The sequence below is a fragment of the Neovison vison genome, chromosome 13 (assembly GCF_020171115.1).
Source record: "Neovison vison isolate M4711 chromosome 13, ASM_NN_V1, whole genome shotgun sequence".
Classification (NCBI taxonomy): domain Eukaryota; kingdom Metazoa; phylum Chordata; class Mammalia; order Carnivora; family Mustelidae; genus Neogale; species Neogale vison.
In genome coordinates, this window is record NC_058103.1 from 148,848,413 (window position 1) to 148,864,370 (window position 15,958).

Sequence of the window (15,958 nt, forward strand, 5' to 3'; positions counted from 1 at the left end):
AGACTGCGCATGGCTAGTAACCTTTCAGAAAATATCTCTTTCACAGAGCTGGTGTAATATCAAAGAACATTCGCGATGATCTGAAGAAACTATTAAAATACTTCTATCTCCACTTTCCAACTACATATCTATGTGAGGCCACATTTCTTCATATAACTCAACCAGAGACTGAAAACAGAAGCAGATATGAGAACCCTGATGTCTCGTATTAAGCCAGACATTAAAGGAATTTTAAAATGCAAAACATTATGGGGCACCTGGCTGGCTTTCAGTAGAGCGTATGACTCTTTGATCTCAGGGTCATGAGCTCAAGCCTCATGCTGGGTACAGAGGTTGCTAAAAAAATTAAATAAAAACTTAAAAAAAATAATGAAATGTAAAACAATGTCTTTCTTCTCAAAACACTTTCTAAAAAATGTATTTTTCATAAAAATGTTATTTATATGGAGTATTATTTTACAAATTAATAAATATCTTAAAATTAGTTTTTATTCCTAATTAAATAAATGCTCACAGGTGTAACAGAAGTCCTTTGGGGCCCTCAATAACTTATAAGTGAATTAAAGGGGTGCTGAGACCAAAAAGTTTGAAGAATCACTGGCTGAGCAGATACTGAGTACAGGGTTAGAAGGAAGGCTGCACAGATAACCTGGGATCTGAGTAAAAAGGCCAACATCTGCCGAAGTAAGGAGTCTGGACTTGATCTTGAGGGCACTGGGGAGACTAAGGATATAGCCCCTTACAGCAGAAAGAAACGGTCAGGGCCAGAAGGATAAAAGCATGGACACTGCTTAGGGGTTACAGCAAACGCAGCGGCTGTCCCCCAATATTTATTTTATCCTCTGCTCTTCCCTGCTATTATGGTGGCCTTGTGGTTTGGGGACCTGACTCCAGCTCCAGGAGCGGGGAGAAACTGACTGGTCCCAGTCTCAGTGATCAGTGGTTGGTTCAGGGATGGGTGACTTTCGCACAGGGTCTCCAGCACAGCCTTGTGTAACGCCCTCTCCCCGAGTGTGGGCCGGGCCTCGTGAGTTACTTCTGATGAGCAGGATGAGGACAAGTGATGGGAACGTGACGTCTGCGATGAGGCTGCGAGATCACGGAGGACCGGCTTCGGTCTTGCTAGCACTCTCTCGAGGATGAAGCTCTCGGGCATGATGGAGCTGCCTTAGGGGGAAGCTCACGTGTCAAGGAACCTAGGGGACCTCTGGCCAAAGTTAGGGAGGAACTGAACCCTGCCAACATCTGCTGAGTGAGCCTGGAAGAGGACCAACGCCCCAGCTGAGCCTCAAAATGATTTGAGCCTCTAACACCTTCTTCACAGCTTTGGAGACCCAGAGATGGAGGGCTTAACAAGTTATGCCTGTCCGGATTCCCGATCCAGGGAAAATACCAGATAATAAATGCTGTTCTAAGCCACTACATCTTGAGATAATTTGTTACACGGTATCATTGCCACAGCAGGCCCAAGCCAATCAGTGCACGGTCTTCTTGTCACAAAGATTAGTAACTACGTCACAGCCCTGTGGATCAAGAAGGGGCGCTCCACGTGTTCTGGAGCCTGCCCTTGTCTGCCTTCGAACTATGAGCAGCGAGGATGCTGTCAGAGCCTCTGGAAGTAAAGGGGTCCCCAGAAGTCTGTGGGTTCCTCCTGAGAACCTCTTCTCTCCTTCCCTCACCAGTACTTACAACCACAACACCATCTGCCTTGAGACCCTCAAACCTTTCATCCTTATGGCCTATGCTTACTGTAGTTACCAAAGACGGGCTCCTGGGCATGTCACTTCCTACGTGCTCATGGCCAGTCAGCTGTGCCCATGGTAGGCCACGACTTCACCTCTTACACTCTCCTGCCCCCACCCACATTCCTGGATCTCTTCCGCCAGGCCCCTTGGAAATCACGGTCAGCCACAAGCAAGTCTCCCATATTCCCAACTTGCATTTCTCGGCTATTCTGCCCTCTAATGTGTTCCAACAGAACCTAGTTCTCCTCGGGGGCTGCTGCCGCTTCTCCCGCAGGCCTCCCGTGGCAGCTCTTGTACCACGGGCCCGGAGGCGGGGAAGGGGTCTTTCCTGACCATCACCGCAGTTCCTAAGCCCTTCCTCCTCTCCCCTGTGCTCTCCTCCGACCACCCAGTCCTCCCAGCTCTGAACTGCCGCCCCTCCTGCCTACAGTCCCCTCCACACGGCCGGGGCTACCCTTCCTCCCCCTGTCATTCGGTACCCTCACCACTGGGAACGCTCTCCGTGTAGAACGGTCTTCCCGAAACTCCGACCTCTCAGTGCCTTGATTCTGTCTCCTCCTCCACCCTCGCTCAGTCCCTCACTGGGGCAAGTGTTGCTCACGCCCCAGAAGTACAGGAGTTCCCCCTCGATGTGCACTTTCACTTTCTTTGGTCAGCTGTGGTCGGGAAGCAGACGACCTTCCCTCGGACTTTCGGTGGCCTCCGTCACAGGGGCTACGTCGCCCTCCTCACTTCTCATCTCACAGGCGGCCCCTCATTTCCCTTCATCAACCACAGAGAGAAGGGGGAGTGCCGCACGGAGGTATTTTGAGGGAGGTCACTTTCACTTAACTTCTGTTACAGGATCTTGTTCCAGTAGTTCTATCTTATTAGCTACTGTTGTCACCGTCTTACTGTGCCTAACTTACACGTTAAGCTTTCTGATAGGCACATACATGTAGGTAAAAACAGAGTATATATGGGGTTCATACTACCCACGGTTTCAGGCATCCACAGGGGCTCTGGCAATAGAGCTCCTGCAGATAAAGGGGGGACGGCTGTATTTGCAAACATGGTTTTAAGCCACTGTTTCGGGGGGTGGAATTATGAAGGCAGTTTTGGTTGTCCTAAGAACTTGGGGGCTGTCTGGGATTTTACAGGCAGGCGTCAAGGGACCTGTGCCGCGACCGGCACTCAGCCAGGGAAGCGCCGCACTCAAGTACCAGCCCCGCCCTCTTCCACCACCACTGCCCCGGCTCTCTCTAGAGAGCTAGGACTCGACCTTCAGTAATTCTCTGATACTGAAACTCTCTTGACCCCCTCCCTTCCACATGCCTTTTTTTCTCCTTCCAAACATATTCTGGTTCAACGATCCATCACTGTAACTGCTCCCTTCCTTGCACAAAATCTATTTCTGCCTCCACCCCCCTCCATCCTAGTTGCACTCGATTCTCTGCCTTTCTGTGGCTGCACAGTTGGACCCTGGAATGCCTGGAGAGGATCGCACACCCATCCAGACGACTGTTCTCACTTTAAGTCACGGCCACTAACCTCAAGTAAGCCCTCACTTCATTCCCCAAGTCTATCCACTCTTCTCATCTTCTAGGGGACTACTTTGTCCCATTTCCTCTCTCTCTTGAAATTTCCAACACTGCTTCCCGGTATCAACTCTCAAATGCTGACCTCCCTTCCTGAGAAAACAGGAGCAATCAGATGAGAAATTTTATAAGCTCTCACCCTAAGTACCCACTTACCTGCCTTCCCTCCCACCTCAGCGGGGGAGCCAAGGGAGCCCTCCAGGTGTGTTCTAGATCTTACGCCTCCTTGTCTTCTGAAGAGCACTGCTTTGGCAACTCCTTCCTACATTACCATTTTGTGCTCATCCATTCCTCATGTGAATCATTCTTACCAGCACATGGGCTGTAAATTCTCCCATCGAAAAAAAAAGCCCCTCTTGACTCTCTCTCGGACCACGACTATTAAGTATTTGAAAAGAAGTTTAAGATTAGTCTACTAGCCGTACTAGGCATCAGGACTCATTGTACAGCTACTATAACTAAGAAAAGTATGATCCTGACCGAAAAAACGTAACAGAGAACCCAGAGAGCGACCCATGGCTGTGAGAGCTGACACTGCAGGTCAGAGAGGGAAGGAGGGACAGTGTAATAAATGGTTCTGGTTCCCATGGTTATTCTGTGGGAAAAAAGGCAATAGTCCTACCTCATCTTATAGCCCCAAATCAATTCCTGATGGATTAAACACTAAAATGTTAAAAACAAAACTTACAAATTTAAAAGGAAATATAGGGGAGTATCTTTCCGATCTTGGGAAAGGGACAGGTTTCTTAAATAAGACAGAAGAATGCTGTCTGAGGAAAAGTCCGAGACATTTGATTACTGGAGAGAAAGTTCACCAAAAGGTATCATAAAAAAAAAAATCAGACAAGCTACAAGTGTGGAGAAGATATGTACAAATGTACATGACCAACCACACTAGTCAGAATCCAGAATCTGTAAAGGAGTCCTACAAATCAGTCACCAAAAATAGTCCAATAGGAGAATGGGCAGAAATACAAAATCAAGGAGATGCCAGAAGGAACCTGGATGGTAGATAAACGAGTGAAAAGAAGCTCAGCCTCATTATTCATCAAAGAATTGCAAACTAAGACTATAATTTACACTCATGATTATAAGCAAAATTTTAAAGTCTGACAATGACACGTTAGTTACAGGAAAGCTGTATGCGGACGGCCGGAGTGTGAACTGGCCCAGATACTTAGGGATGTCCTTGGGCTTTCTCTTCTAAAGTTAGCAACCGTGAGCTCCTGAGCTGGCACAGCCAGCTCTCATGGGCAGTAAAGACCCTCTAGCTTCTGTGCACGAGGAGGTGAACAGGAGGGTGTTCACAGCAGTGCAGTTCAGAATTGTGAAAACCCGGGAACAACCAACATGACCGTCAAGAGGAGACTGAATCAAGTGTGGTGTATTCGTAAGGCTGAGTGTCACACAGCATCGGAGAGTTAACAAGCTACTCCGCGCACAATTGTCTGAGGGGCTCCTGGAAGCACATGAGTAAGTGAACGTCACTGTTGTTTAAACAGCTCAAAAATGAGCAAAACTAAACAATGTATTATTTAAGGATATACCGATACATTAGATAGGAGCAAAAATTCTGAAAATGAAGGGAAATAATACAACACTAGTGATTATCCCTGGGTAGGAAGAGGATGGGTCAAGGGAAGAGTATGGAATTAGATGTAAGTTACTGTTCTGTTTTAGGTTGAGTGGTAGGGTTACTGGTATTCATGAGAAGACCTTATTAAATTTATAGTACATATATATTCTTTTGTATATGACAAATGTATTATTAAAAATGAGCTAAAAATAAAAGGATCTGACTTTGCACAGAGTGGATCTAGAGGGAACATACATCAACATAATAAAGGCCATATAGGGGACGCCTGGGTGGCTCAGTTGGTTAAGCGGCTACCTTCGGCTCAGGTCATGATCCCGGCATCCTGGGATTGAGTCCCACATCAGGCTCCTTGCTCGGCAGGGAGCCTGCTTTTCCCTGTCTGCCTGTGCTTGTGCGCTCTCTGTCTCTCTAACAAATAAATAAAATCTTAAATAAATAAATAAATAAAGGCCATATAGGAAAAACCCACAGCTAATTAAGAGCTGTTCCTTTAAGATCAGGAATAAGACAAGGATGTCCATTCTTGCCATTTTAATTCATGTAGTACCGATGTCCTAGCCACAGCAATTGAACAAGAAAACAAAAAGGCATCCAAACCGGTAAGGAAAAAGTAAATCTGTCACTATCGGCAGATGATGTGATAAAGCAGATAGAAAACCCTAAAGACTCCACCAAATAACTATCAGAATCAATGAATTCGGTAAAAATTATAAGACAAAATTAATATACATAAATCTGTTGTTTCTACATACTAATAACAAAGTAACAGAAGAGAAATTTAGAAAGTAATCCCATGTATAGTTGCACCAGAAAGAAAAAATACCTAGGAAGAAACTTAACCAAGTTCCTGACAGACCTGTACTCTGAAAACAATAAATCACTGATGAAAGAAATTGAAGACGACATCAACAGAAAGACATTCCACCTCATTGACTGGAAGAACAAATATTCTCAAATGTCCATACTACCCAGGGCAATCCACAGATGCAATGCATTCCCTATCACATTACCAGAACATTTTTCACAGAACTGGCCCAAATAACTACTAAAATCTGTACTGAACCACAGAAGATCCCAAATACCCAAGGCCATCTTGAGAAAGAAGAACAAAGCTGGAGGCATCACGATCGCAGACTTCAGGATACACTACAAAGCTACATTAATCCAAGAGTATGGTGCTGGCACAGAGATATATATGTATCAGTGGAACAGAAAAGAAAGACCAAAAATCAACCCATACTTACATGGTCAATTGATCTCTGACAAAGGAGGCAAGAATGTACAACGGGGGAAAAGACAGTCTCAGTAAGTGGTGCTGGGAAAACTGCACAGCTCCATGCAAAAGAGTGAAAGTGGACCACATTCTTACACTATACACATAAATAAACTCAAAATGGATTAAAGACCTAGATTTGAGACCTGAAACCATGAAACCCCTAAAAGAAAGCCTAGACAGTCATCTTGAACATGAGGCTTAACATTTTTCTAGATGTGTCTCCTTAGAAAAAGGAAACAAAAGCAAAAATAAACCATTGACACTTCACCAAAATAAAAAGCTTTTGTACAGCAAAGCAAACTATCAACAAAGTAACAGGGAATCTATGGATCGGGAGAAGATACCTGCAAATGATGTATTTGATTGGAGGTTAATATATATATATATCTCATACAACTCAACAGCCTAGATATAGAGAGAGAACTCATACAACTCAAAACCAGAAAAACCAGATACTCCTATTAAAAAATGGGCAGAGGACCTCAGTAGACATTTTTCCAAAGACATCTAGATAGTCAACAGACACATGAAAAAATATTCAGCATCACTAGTCATCAGGGAAATGCAAATCAAAACCACAAGGAGATAGTTTTAGACTGGTCAGAATGGTGATATCAAAAAGACAAGAGGGGCGCTTGGGGGGCTCAGTGGGTTAAGGCCTCTGCCTTTGGCTCAGGTCATGATCCCAGGGTTCTGGGATCAAGCCCCACATTGGGCTCTCTGCTCAGCAGGGAGCCTGCTTCCTCCTCTCTCTCTGCCTGCCTCTCTGCCTACTTGTGATCTCTCTATCAAAAAAAAAAAAAGAGAGAGAAAAAAAAGACAGGAAACAACAGGCGTTGGTGAAAATGTGGAGAAAAAGGAACCCTCGTGCACTGCTGGTGGGAATGTAAACTGGTGCAGCCCTTGTGGAAAACAGTCAGGTTCCTCAAAAAATTAACAGTAGAACTACCACATGATCCAGTAATTCCACTAAAATATATGGGGGTGCCTGGGTGGCTCAGTCAGTTAAATGGCCAACTCTTGATTTCTGCTCAGGTCATGACCTCAGTGTCCTGGGATCAACCCCCACGCCAGGCTCCGCGCTCAGCAGGGAGAGTCTGTTGAGGATTCTCTCTTGCTCTCTCCTTCCGCACTCCCCAGCCCCCTACTCTCGCTCTAAAATAAATACATAAATAAATCTTAAAAAAAAAAAAAGATCTATGCACTCTTATGTATACTGCAGCATTATTTATAAAAGCCAAGTTGTGGAACAAACTAAGTGTCCATCCATAGATGAACAGATAAAGCTGCGGTATCAATGGAAGGCGACCGAGCCACAAAAGGAAGGTGATCTTGCCATTTGTGACGACACGCGTGGACCTAGTGAGGATTATGCTAAGTGAATTAAGTGAGACAAAAAAGACAAAGAGCGTACGATTTCACTTCTCTGTGGGATCTAAACAGAAGCAGACCCATAAATACAGAGAACAAACAGATGGCTGCCACAGGAAGGGCCAGGGGATGGGCAAAATGGGCCCATTTTGTCCAGGCTTCTGGTTCCGGAATGAATGAGCATGGGACGAGGTACAGCAGAGAGAATACAGTGAATGGTACTGTACTGGTGCTGTGTGTTGACAGGGGCTGGTTACATTCGTGGTGAGCACAGCGCAAGCACCGACCTGTCAAATCGCCATGCTGTACACCGGAAACTACTGTCACATGTGTCAACTGTGCTTCAACTTAAACAAAAACTGAAAGAATAAATGAATGGGTCTCAGTCTCCTTCTTTACAGTCGGGCTCTCACCAGCTATGAGACCCTGGGCCAGTCTCTCCAGCCGAGTTTCCCCAGGTGCAAATGGAGAGGACACATCCTGGGATTTGTGCAGAATCAAGTGAGACGAGGCACAGAGAGCACTGGCAGTCTGTGGCACAGAGTCAGATGGCAGCCGTCACTACTCCGAGTCTGCTGCTGCTGCTTCTAACGGCAAGTATTTTCTGAAGTGCTTTCAAGACATCTGAGTTGAAATGGGTTTCATGAACCATTAGGAAAATGGGTCTACAATGCAGGAGATACAGGGTGGGAAGTCACCAGTAGTACATAATGGTTGAAACCAGGAGCGGGGAGCAGAGGAACACAGGGGAAGCCTTCCGAACAGCAGGACACCAAGACAGACGGAAGGAAGGGGCCCTGGGAAGGAACTGACGCAGGAGCAGGAGAGGCCGGTGACGGAGGCAAAGTCAGGAAGGAAGGTGGCTAGTGCCTTTAAATGCTGCACAGATAAAATAAAAACTAACGACGACCCTGACCCTGCATCGGGCAACGAGAGGACCGCCATGGGCCTTTACAAGAGCGATTTCCGTCCATGGGGACGAAGCAACACGAGCGCCTGGAGGAAGGCAGGAGCGGGTGAGGGACCGGACACTGGAGGCAAGAAACTCGATCTGCAAGTTTAGAGATGAAGAGAAGAGCGGAGAGAGTAGGATATGTGGGGGAAGGGATGCCTAACACTGTTTCTAGGCAGAGGGAAAAGAAGATAAAGGTCCAGGGTGACAGGTGACCACTGACCGGGTGAGGCCTTGGAGAAAGGAGGAGGAGGAGACGCAACTCTGGACCCTGGGAACAGACAGGTGCAGAATAATGCTTCTCAGACTTCCACGTGCATGTGAGTGACCCGGGGGTTAGTTAAAATGATTCGCAGAGCCTGGGGTCGGGCCTGGGATTCTGCATCTCTAACAGGCCTGCAGGCGACACTGATGCTACCTGCCCACCAGCCACACTCTGAGCAATAGGGTGGAGATCACCGCTTCCTCTGGCACAGACGCGCAGACACAAGGGAGCTCATAAAGCGAGACGAGCTGTAAGGCTTTTGCTGTGTGCGTCCTGCAGCCGGCTGGGAGGGAGACGGCAGGGGCGGTAAAGAGAAAACCCAACGAGTCAGGTACTCCAGCCTTTGGGGACTGTTAACAGGACTGTTCCCAGGAGCACTCCTCGCAAAGGTAACGACAGAGGACTCGTTACTGGAAAGAGGTCAAGGGAAGAACGATACAGAGGACAGGGTAAAGCTGAGTGGCTAAGAGGGATGAGCGAACAATGAGAATCACAACTGGGGCGTGACTCCGGAAAACGGCACGAGGGAGCTGTTGGGAGGTCAACTGTACTGACAAGAACGCCCAGCACTCCGCTGAAACCAGAACCTCACAGAACAACAATAACGATGTGTTTTGCCGAGTCCTGTTGCAACATGATTTACCGCTGTCCCGTCGGTCTTCACAGAGAAAAGACTAACAGAAAATGACCAGGGGCAAAATGTGCCTTCACTAACACTTTAAAGTTGATAGAGGTTAACAGAAGTTAAGATCGAAGACATCCACGGGGCCAACGGACACATGAGAAAATGCCCACCACCTCTCATCCGGGGAAACACGCATCGAAGCCACAGTGAGCACTTCGGCCCGTGGGAACGGCTGGGATCCAAAAGTAAGAGGTAACGAGGGCTCGCAAGGATGTGGAAGAACGGAAAGCGGGCGCACTGCTGGAGGGAGTGCTTACAAACCGGGGCGGCCACTGTGGAAAATAGCAGGGAGGGCCCTTAAAAGGTGAGAAATACTGGCAATTCCACTTGTGAGCATTTATCTGAAGAAAATGAAAACCCCAACGTCAAGAGATCCATGCGCCGCTCTGTCCGCCGCGGCACTAGCTACAGCAGCCACGGTACGGAAGCAGCCCACGCGTCCCGCGACGGGGACTGGATAAGGACATGGTGTCCGTGCACAGTGGACGGTTCCTGAACTGTAAAAGGAACGGGAGCCCGCCGTCTGTGACAACGTGGACAGACCTAGAGGGTGCCATGTTAAGTGAAACAAGTCAGACAAAGAGACGAATACCATCTGATTTCATTCGTCCGTGGAATCTACAAAACAAAACAAAACTCTGAGTCGCAGATACAGGAGACAGACTTTGGTTACCACCAGCGAGCGGAGTGGGTGCGATGGTGAACCAGGTGAAGGGGACAGAGAGGTACCAACTTCCTCACACGACAAGTCAGTCCCAGGGATGCAAGGCCAGCATGGGGAACGGAGATGGTGATGTTGGCGTAACTGGGTATGATGACGGATGGGAGCCAGACTATCACCGTGAGCATCTAGTACCGTCTGTCAGTGTGGGCTCACTGCTGTGTACCTCAAAGTCATACGCTATTGTACGCCACCTACACCTTAAGACGGAGTTAACAAAATTTAAAGTGGACAAGTCTTCCCCTTCCATACTTGAAGTACCAGTCTTCACGTATTATTGGAATACTTAAACATTTAAAGTCCCCGTGCGGACATTAAAGTACAAACTCCTAGGAAAGAAGCTGTAGTATGAAATCCCCTACTGTGCATGTGCCGTCTTATAATAAAAGAAATACAATTATACAATTTTAAGGTGGCATTTCATGATTTCAATATTGCCCACCTTCCTTTTTAAAAGACTATCAAGTTGCAGCAGTTGGTTTAAAAAAGAACAGACCTGTTCCTAGGGTCCAAACTGAGAGGCAGGCGTAGACCTCCGCCCTCTTGTGCTCTGAATCATTATGTACCCAAGAGCAGTGTGGGACCCCCAGAGGCTGCCGGCCCCCTGCGTCCACTCATTTATGGGGACAGGGCTTGCCGGCGGCGGCTCCGAAGCACCCGGTCTTCTAGGTTAGAAGAAGCGCGAGACCACGCGCCGTCCTTACCCCTTCACTGGTTTTCTGCAAGTCTGAAGTCGTGTTCCTGGTGTCATTGCCGGCCTCTCCGCCCTCAGAGCTGCTTTTGTTTTCCTCTTCTTTGCAGTCCTTGTCGTCTTCATCTCCTGGAGATTTCCGGGACTGTTTAGAGGATTTCTAAACGTTTGGACAAGTTAAAAATTATAGTCAAAAGCACAACTCCAATGCACAAGTGTAGGTAAGAAACACAGAAGTGGCTGACTTACATCCAATCAGGGAACTCGCTACAGGACATACCAGCACCACAGTGCGGTGTGCCGAGGCTGGGCCAGGTGACCTGGGACACACCGTGTCACCTCACTGGGCCTCAGTGTAACCAGCTGGAAAAGGAGGTACAGGTGCACTCAATGACCTGTTCGTTCTTTCCAGCAGTGCAATGGTAAAAGCAGAAAAGAAAGATTCACGTCCCCGGGGCACTGCCGTTCTTCATCGGCCAGATGGACAGCCCGGCGCACCTTTGGGGGCTCCTGGGCTAGAAGGCTTCCCCGAATTTCACAGCAGAAACTCAGGTCTCAGGAGAGTGAGCTGAACTAGCTAAGACAATAGATGAATATTCATGTTAGGACACCTGTTGAAGCTGCCTGGTTAAGAGCAGAAAACATTTATATCACCATGTGATAGAAACTAACTTTAATCTTTTTAAATTACGGATGATTATTGAAGAGCCTGAGGGAACCAGCCCTTTTCTCTTATCACCTTGCCTTTGAAATCAAGATGAACTCTAAGGAAGATGAAAATACAGTTCTAGTTTACAGCCAGAGCTGTTTTGCAGAAAGCATTAAAATGATCAAAAGCCGTTCCCGCTGTGCACCTTTAAGAAAGTTTTTACCTTTTTTTTTTTTTCACCATCTCACTAACATGTCCTCTCCAGAATTTTAAGAATCTTTAAGCACACGGCAAATAAGAGCTGAGGCAAAACTGATTTAGCCATGTCACTTTCAGTCTTCCAGAAATAATTAGCAAATTGGAGCTTCCTCAGACAATCAATATTTTAAACCCAGCTTCCAAAGAGAAAATATCTTCTAGCTACATGATGGGGCATGTAATTACACTGCTTCTATTTTACTTAACTGAAACCACCAACTAAGCCCAAATGTCAGTTTAAAATGAGGTCATCTTTACTTTTTACAGGAAGGAAAGCAGAGATTTAATAATCCAAATGTGGAGGTCTACAGGTAAAGCTAAGATCAAGTCTGACAATACAGAAAGCAAACCACTTTTTGTTTCCCTAGTAAATACAGTATAGTTACTGAAACGTAGTAACTGCTTCAGGTAGTAATTCTCAAGTAATGGTTTCTGGCCTACAGTTCTTCCAGGAAGTAACACACAACTCCCTAAAGTTCACAATGCTTACCAACAATCCTAACAAGCAACCCCACCGTGGATCTGTAAGTGCTATTGTTCGGCACACGGACCAGAATTAGGGCAGTACAGAAGTTCTGCTCAAGGGTCGCATTCAGTACTCGAAGAAATCTGGCTGCCCAGCTAGACTTGGTAACGCTGCAAAGCTGTTAGCAAACTCAGATCACAGCAATTCTTGTAATTCTGGGGAAGGACTCTCCAACTGTTTCAGCACTATAGTCTTGAATTGGTTGGGGGGTCCAACTCTTGCCACCTTTGTTTCTTTAACTAAGATGACTAGTGGGTTAGCATCATCACCAGTGTTGTGAGGCTCTCTGACCTGCCCTACTTTATACAGTAAATAATGTGTGTGTAAAATATTCTGACCAGCACCTGTCATGGCTCAGATAGGAATCATTCATCTACTTGCTGCCAAAGAGACAGACACATAACTTCCTTCCATTCTGCTTGCTGACTGAGATGCAGTTAAAAGTTTGTGAACCACTGGTTTTCAGTGGCAAAGGAAGATACTCAACCTTAAGAAGAAGGTATAAAAAAAATAACCACACTCAACAAAAAGGAAACATTTGGGAAGCCTAGGGGAAGGGAGATTATGTCAGGAAAGTGCTTCTCTACATGTGGTTCCCAGATCAGCAGCATCAGCCTTAACTGAAAATTTAATTCTCAGACCCGCACACCCAAGACCTACTCAAACAGAAATTTAGGCAGTGGCTTAGTAATGTGTGTTTTTAATAAGCCCTCCAGGTAATTCTGATGCGTGTGCAATTTTGAGAACCACTGTGCTAAGTTTCTCAGTCAATACTAAAAATTAAAAATCATTTATGCGCTTCCAAAATTTTTGTGTTTGTGCATAATTTATCTCGACAATAAATAAAATGGTAAAAAATCAAATTTAAAAATCATGGTTCTTGAGTGATCATGGAATTTGTGATCTTTGGAAGAAAAAGAAAAGATGATTCCTTAATTTAAAATAGGTAAACCTTAGTAAGTAAAGTATGTCTTTACCCCTTCACTGCTTTAAAATTATATATCCACATCAGGTCTGAGCCCCATGACTTCTGGTCTTCACAACGAATGAGGAAATAATGACACCGAAAAGCCGCATATCCACACTAACAAATGCTAAGATACCTCAGGTAGCTTACGTAATTTAGAAGGGTACAACACCTCACACAGCTCAACAGGCAATCATAAATTAAAAATATCAACTGAATTGGGTATTTAAGTGAAATCCAAAATACTAAAAAACAAACAAACAAACAAAACAAAACCATCTTTAGAAAATGCGATGAAAGATACAGTCTGACAAGGAAAATTTCAATTATTTTGTTGTGATTTGCAAACTTTATCCCCATTCAAGGCAGATACCATGTTTCTCATTAGGTACGCAGGAAGTAATACGTGATCACACAATTCCACCTGTATGCTAGCTGGGTGGACTTTATAGATGGTAAAATAAAATGCTGATAATCCAATCAGCTCCTGGTACTTGGTTTTTAAGGAGCTGCCCAAGTCTGGCCAGCCACTAAAGGGAAATAATTTATCCAAGTAGTCAATCATGTGAAAGAACAATTACAGTGAAACCTGTACCAATCTCTGGTCTTCAAAGATGTATTTATCTGGCTTTCAGTTTCTAAAGGTGAACCTTAAAGAACATGCATATAACATTAATAACAATGGAAAAGGTTCTCAGTCACCTTCGAAGTGTAGGACTTTTTCCGTTTTGAGCCTGCTTTTTCATTCTTTCTTTTGCCTTTTCCATCTTCTTCTACTCTGTCGCCTTCCTCCTCGCTGCTTGCATCTGCAGTGTTCCCGCCTTCTCCCTCAGTTTCTGAGGAGCTCTGCTGCTGAATTGCCTAAGAAATAGCAAGATATTGGCTAATTACATTTTTGAAAAAAATAGTAAAGAATACTGACTGTGAAAAGAATCATTCTATTTTAACCTGAAAAGGTTCAGCTTACTTTTAAGATTTTCAAAATAAAGGACTGTCAATTTCAATTTTTCCATGACCACTTGACTTGAACCCTCTTGGGTAACAGAATTATATTTAATCCAAAACGTTACTGGAGCTAAAAAGAATTCTGATTTCAAACAGACGGAGGGTAACAAAGGACATGTAAGAAAGACCCCAAAGAGAGTTAAAAACCAAAGAAATGAGATCTAACAATGAAGCAAATCATTACCTGGTACCCAGTAAACTTCACTCCTGGGTTATTCTCTATTTCCCACAATCCTTCATTAAATCCTTTCCGCTTATTTGACTTTCCAAACTTGTCTTTGTATTCCTTATATGGAAAAAGGTCTTTCGGACCTAAAAATGCACTGTAGAGATAGATTAGAAATAAAATTGATACTTTGACCTTCAAATACAAACTATTTTTAATATCAATATCAACTAAGGTGTCACAGTATATTTTAGTAAACAAATTAAAAGTATAAACCCTCTGAGTTGGGTACATATCATAAAACAGTTTACATGTAAATATATAAATATATAAATATATAAGGTTCCTGGGTGGCTCAGTCGGTTAAGTGTCTGACTTCGGCTCAGGTCATGATTTGGGCTCGTAAACTCAGCAGGGAGTCTACTTCCTCCTCAATCTCTCTCTCTCTCTGTGGCACCCCCCGCCCCCGGCTCGTACTCTTGCTCGCTCTCTAATAAATACAATCTTAAAAAGTTTATAAATATACTTCTAGGCAGAAAAAAATGGCCGGCTATATAGGCCAGCAATTCTAGACCATGTAACTTGGATTCTACTTTTAAATTAGCAATTTATTTTTTGTTTTAAAACTTTCAGTTACACTCGTAATTTTAAAGATGTCCAATGTTGACCACTTATGTCATCACCTTAAACTAAGACTTATTTATGTTAATCTTCCATAGGTAAGGGTTTTATGAGATTTATAGTAAAAATACAAACACTGGTTTTAAAAAGTGACTTTAACTCTCTATATCACATTAGTATATTTATTCACTATTATTTCGATAAATTAAAAAATCATTTCAGTGATTAATGAGGCACAAACAAAAAAGTCAGATGTAGCAAACATAGAATGTTATGCAATTTAAGCTTTCTTAAAAAAAATTAACTTATTTGACAGACAGAGATCACAAGTAGGCAGAGAGGCAGGCAGAGAGAGAGGAAGCAGGCTGCCTGCTGAGCAGAGAGCCCGATGCGGGGCTCGATCCCAGGATCCTGGGGTCATGACCCAAGCTGAAAGCAAAGGTTTTAACCCACTGAGCCACCCAGGTGCCCCTTAAGCTTTATCCTAATTTAATCATAACCAGAAAAAGAAAATGAGTTTGGACAAATCCTGGGGCCGGCTAAGAGACCTGAGCATTCAGACCAGAGTCTGCAGTATCACCGGCAACATATCAAGCTGGTGAATGAGACGGGAGAGGCCCACATCCTGGCAGGACACCCAAGAAGCTTACATTTCAAACTGAGATTCCGAGACCCTTCCGTCCAACAGACCAGACCGAACAGCCGTGAAGGGTCAGGCCCTGCTGCCGTGCCGTGGGTTCTGCGGGGACCAGCGGATGAGCACCTCTGCGCTCAAAGAGCATGCGTGCTAGGAGGGCGAGCAGGGTTTGGACAGACACCGGGAGCAGAAAGCGCAGTACCGTGTGCCAACATCAAGAACGCAGAGAAGGGGGATGGCCAGGCTGGG

The 15,958-nt window shown here is 45.0% G+C and overlaps 2 protein-coding genes across 3 annotated transcripts in view; one reads left to right on the forward strand and one right to left on the reverse strand.

The window, feature by feature from the left end:
- The window catches only part of TM6SF1 (transmembrane 6 superfamily member 1), a 49,780-nt gene that overhangs the window by 31,986 nt on the left and 1,836 nt on the right, over nt 1–15,958 (forward strand). The window contains exon 11 of one of the 2 annotated variants that reach the window (XR_006381736.1): nt 47–383. The exons of the other annotated variant lie outside the window; for it this stretch is intronic. The gene's annotated coding sequence lies outside the window, so the exon portion shown is untranslated. Of the gene's footprint in view, nt 1–46; nt 384–15,958 lie in introns of those variants that run through there. 2 annotated transcript variants of the gene reach the window in all.
- HDGFL3 (HDGF like 3) overlaps nt 1–15,958 on the reverse strand; it is a 73,205-nt gene that overhangs the window by 2,660 nt on the left and 54,587 nt on the right. Inside the window, exons 3-5 of the mRNA XM_044231463.1 lie at nt 14,470–14,608; nt 13,983–14,141; nt 10,894–11,040 (exon numbers count right to left, since the gene is read on the reverse strand). Coding sequence (XP_044087398.1) covers nt 10,894–11,040; nt 13,983–14,141; nt 14,470–14,608 — 445 coding nt within the window. The remainder of the gene's footprint in view (nt 1–10,893; nt 11,041–13,982; nt 14,142–14,469; nt 14,609–15,958) is intronic.